A 3,734-nucleotide genomic window follows, 5' to 3' on the forward strand; every position below is an offset into this window, starting at 1 on the left:
TCAGAAGACTAATTGTGTTTGTGAAAGTTCAGCTTTAGTGTCACCTCCTGACTCATCTTTTGTCAGCTCAGTCGTGTTGTTGTTAAACTCTGTCCGCACAAGTATGTCTCCTCTGTGTTGACGATGAGTCATACATGCTAATATCCAATCAGTGAGGTCTGACATGACAAAAACACAAAGGTGACTGTTTTTTTTCTTTTTCAGATGATGTCACTTTATTTCATCAAGCAACACTTGAAACTTCATCCAAGTAACAAAATACAATCCATGATCGCTCCGGTATTTATTTACAGGAAGTGCAAAAATACAACACGTTATAAATAATGTCAAAGTAACTACTTAATGATCACAATTAAAAAAAAAGAGATTCATACATAAACTACACTTAAACATCAGTAATTTACAACTGGTCGTCTTAGCACTTAGGATTTCAACAAACAACTCAACTGACGTGGCAGCGATGAGAGCGGAGGGACGAGGGAAAAGAGGAGGAGGAGAGAAAAAGGCTGATTTGAATGTCTTTGTTCAAAACACAGGAATGAAACAAACATCGCCTCCGCCTGTCAGCTCGTAAATACTCCAGACATTTCTGCCGCACAGTGTTTGTGTCAGTCACTGCATTAACTGATTGTCTGGTCCTTTACCAAGCCTGATGATCTGCGTCAGTCCACTCAGCCAGGTTCAGACTGAGTCGTGTGAGCGGCAGAGTAGAAATCTGTTCAACGCCTCTCAGTCGTCTTGTTCTGTGCTGAGGATGTGAACCCAGTGAGGGACCGGGTCTGAACCACCCAACGGTTAGCCCTCAAGCACCAGGCTTCCCTCCAGGCCATGTCCACTGATTCTATACCATCAAGACTGGTTTTAGCGTAGAGTTAAAACCAGGGTCTGTTGAACACCTAGAGCACAGACAGGTCATGACAGGACTTGGATTTCAGCCTGAAGGCCATGCTGGGGTTGTTCTTTGCCACCACCTTGTCCAGGAGGCGCTTGGCCTTGGTGGGGAGGCTCTCGCGGCGCGTGTTACAGGCGCTGTGCCTCCGACGCTTGTTGGCCTCCTCGGAGTCTCGGCGCAGACGCAGCTGCCGCACGATGCCGCGGAAGGCCTCCCAGACGTTGTGCTGCATGGCCGCTGAGGTTTCGATGAACTTGCAGTCGAACACGGCAGCACAGGTGCGTCCGTCTGAGGCAGAGAGTCAAAGATCAGTGTTTGCATTTGGAAGAAAAGGTAGAAACTCACAGTAACTTGTGTTCATCTCTCACGAACACAAAGGAATTGTGTCTCCGTCCTCACCATTGACTGACACCTCTCTGCGTCGCACAAGGTCACACTTGTTGCCCACCAGGATGATCGGGGTGTGCTGAGCGGGACGGAAGCGGCGGAGGGTGATCCTGAGCTCGGAGGCTCGAATGAACGAGGCCCGGTCAGTGATAGAGTACAGCAACAGGTAGGCATCCCCTGTCTGCGCGTGACACTCCTGAGCCCGTTTGTCAGTCTGAAAAACACACACCCACAAGACACACACACACACAGTTAGAGAGAGGAGATGCAGACAGATGTGCTCCCTCCACTCTGATCCATGTGAGTCAAGATGTCGTTATTGGTCTCACCTCTGTGTCCCACGTGTCCAGCAGAGTGACAGCTGCAGATTCTCCGTCCACTTCGATCGTCTTTTCACACATTTCATCTGAAATCACACATCGAACAAACAGAGGAACATTTTAGCATCAGTGAAATCATATAATCATCATATAATCTTCATATTATCATTTTGACAGACATGTGCTGGATATCATCTATCACAAACATGAGTTTTATCAGAAATTAAAGTGTGTGGTTCATAATGCTTTTATCACCTTTTAAACTTAAAATCAATGTATTTTTCTTGTTGATTTATGTTCACATAATATGTAGTTTTTCTCTTGTAATGTTTGCACCAAATAAAAATGGATCTATCAGTCGGAGTATCACTAAGGTCATGATCTCCTCACCTCCACTCAGCTCGCAGTCGTCGCTGTCCATGCTGTCCGCTGCTCCGGCGAAGATGCTGGCGAACGCCGTCTTCCCGACCCCGCTGGCCCCCAGCAGCACCACCCGGTACGGGCGCCCAGGCTCCGGCGGCTCCCCGGCGGAGTCGGTGGAGATGATCGAGTCCGCGGAGGACCAGCTCCCGCGGCTGCCGTTCGACTCCCCCGCCGAGCTGGTGCAGGACTTGGAGCGGGAGATGCAGGCGGGGACCCGGGGCAGGAAGCTGTCCGGGAGCAGGTGGCTGCCCGGGTCGCAGATGCTCCACCGGTGGAGCTCGGTCTGCAGGCGCAGGCTGTGGCGGCGCACGGTGGACAGCATGGTGCCGCGGGCAGAAGTTAGGATGAAGTGGATGAACCGACCTCTGTGGGATTAATGTGGGTTCTTTTCTGCAATGTAGCGATTTAAAAAACGCTTTTACGCATGTCTAGTTTCAGAGAACCAGAAACCAAAATGTGCGTAAAGTCAGAGCCAGAATTAAAAGGTGCGTAAAGTCAAGGAGGATTTAAAATCAAACTCTTTCTACAACAGAACCAGGCTCAGGCATCCAGCGATAAAAGCTTAAGTTTGATCCGGACGTGAGGTCGTAGATTCCGGGGAGATATCCACAGCTTGTGTCTCCTGGATGAGAGTTCCCCAGAGGGTCTGCTGCAGAGTCTCTAATGCTGTGATGGGGATTCCCCGTGGTTTATATGAAGAGGAGGAGGAGGAGGAGGAGGAGGAGGAGGGTCTCACAAGTGGAGCATTAATATCCACTGTGGAGAGGTGGGTATTTACTAATGTGACTCATAAGGGATTCATCATGGTGCAACGTCTCAAGGGCTGGAAGACATGGCCATAATTATATAAACATCAACATTTAACATATCTGTCAATAATGACAATAATCCAGTTATTACTATGTTTACGTTTAAAGACTTATTTTGCTCTTGAGTAAAGGTTTCGGTTTTAAACTCTTCTGTCATGAGCAGAGAGTGACAAAACATTTTACAAAGGTAGAACATTTTGTGTTAAACTTCCTCACTGTGCTACACAAATGAGAGGCTTATTCAGCTTGTGTGTGAATTATTTACTCACTTGTGCATCATACAAATTGAATACATTTATAAATGTTGGGTTTTGTGTGGGAGCAGATGAGAATAGCTGATCCAGGACCTGAGCCGTTGCTGGATGATGATTAACAGACACAACAGATGCAAAATAAGTTATTCCTAAAATATGCTTAACTGTTCTCTACTTGGAATAATAGTTTTTTGAATGGTTATACCAGAGATATTTGATGAATAATTCAGCAAAGGATGCACGCCACAACTTCCAGGAGAAAGGACAAAAACAAAGATTTTACCCTGAATTCAATAATAAAATCTGCATGAAGACATGCTCCTGTCTGAGTGAAGCATTATCAGACAGAGCTGTACGGTGAAAAAGAGACAGGGAGCGGCACAGATAACAGCTTTATATCGACTCAATCAACACACCCTCTGTTGGCTGCAGCACTGTGGCTGTTAGTGAAAACAATATCTATTATGTCCGACATCTATACTCTGTGTTGGCTCCTCAGTGTCATAGAGGATCTAAACAGAGCCTTCAAATCAGGACCCTGTGTACAAAGGCTCGACAAAGAGGCTTAATATAAGCCTGAGGTCTGCTGTCAGCAGCACCAGCACATTGTTAATGGGTTGGAATCCACCAGTTGGTATTTGTGTTAATA

General features: G+C 46.7%; 1 protein-coding gene across 1 annotated transcript; it reads right to left on the reverse strand.

The window, feature by feature from the left end:
- Positions 1–415: 415 nt before the first annotated feature.
- Positions 416–2,344, reverse strand: gem (GTP binding protein overexpressed in skeletal muscle). The gene is made up of 4 exons (XM_053433389.1): positions 1,990–2,344; positions 1,609–1,685; positions 1,292–1,493; positions 416–1,180 (listed from the first exon to the last, which is right to left on the reverse strand). The coding sequence occupies exons 1-4, from the start codon at positions 2,342–2,344 to the stop codon at positions 897–899; spliced, it is 918 nt and encodes a 305-aa protein (XP_053289364.1). The 3' UTR covers positions 416–896.
- Between the last annotated feature and the right edge of the window lie 1,390 nt (positions 2,345–3,734).

Source organism: Pleuronectes platessa, chromosome 10, assembly GCF_947347685.1.
Source record: "Pleuronectes platessa chromosome 10, fPlePla1.1, whole genome shotgun sequence".
In the NCBI taxonomy this organism is placed as follows: Eukaryota; Metazoa; Chordata; class Actinopteri; order Pleuronectiformes; family Pleuronectidae; genus Pleuronectes; species Pleuronectes platessa.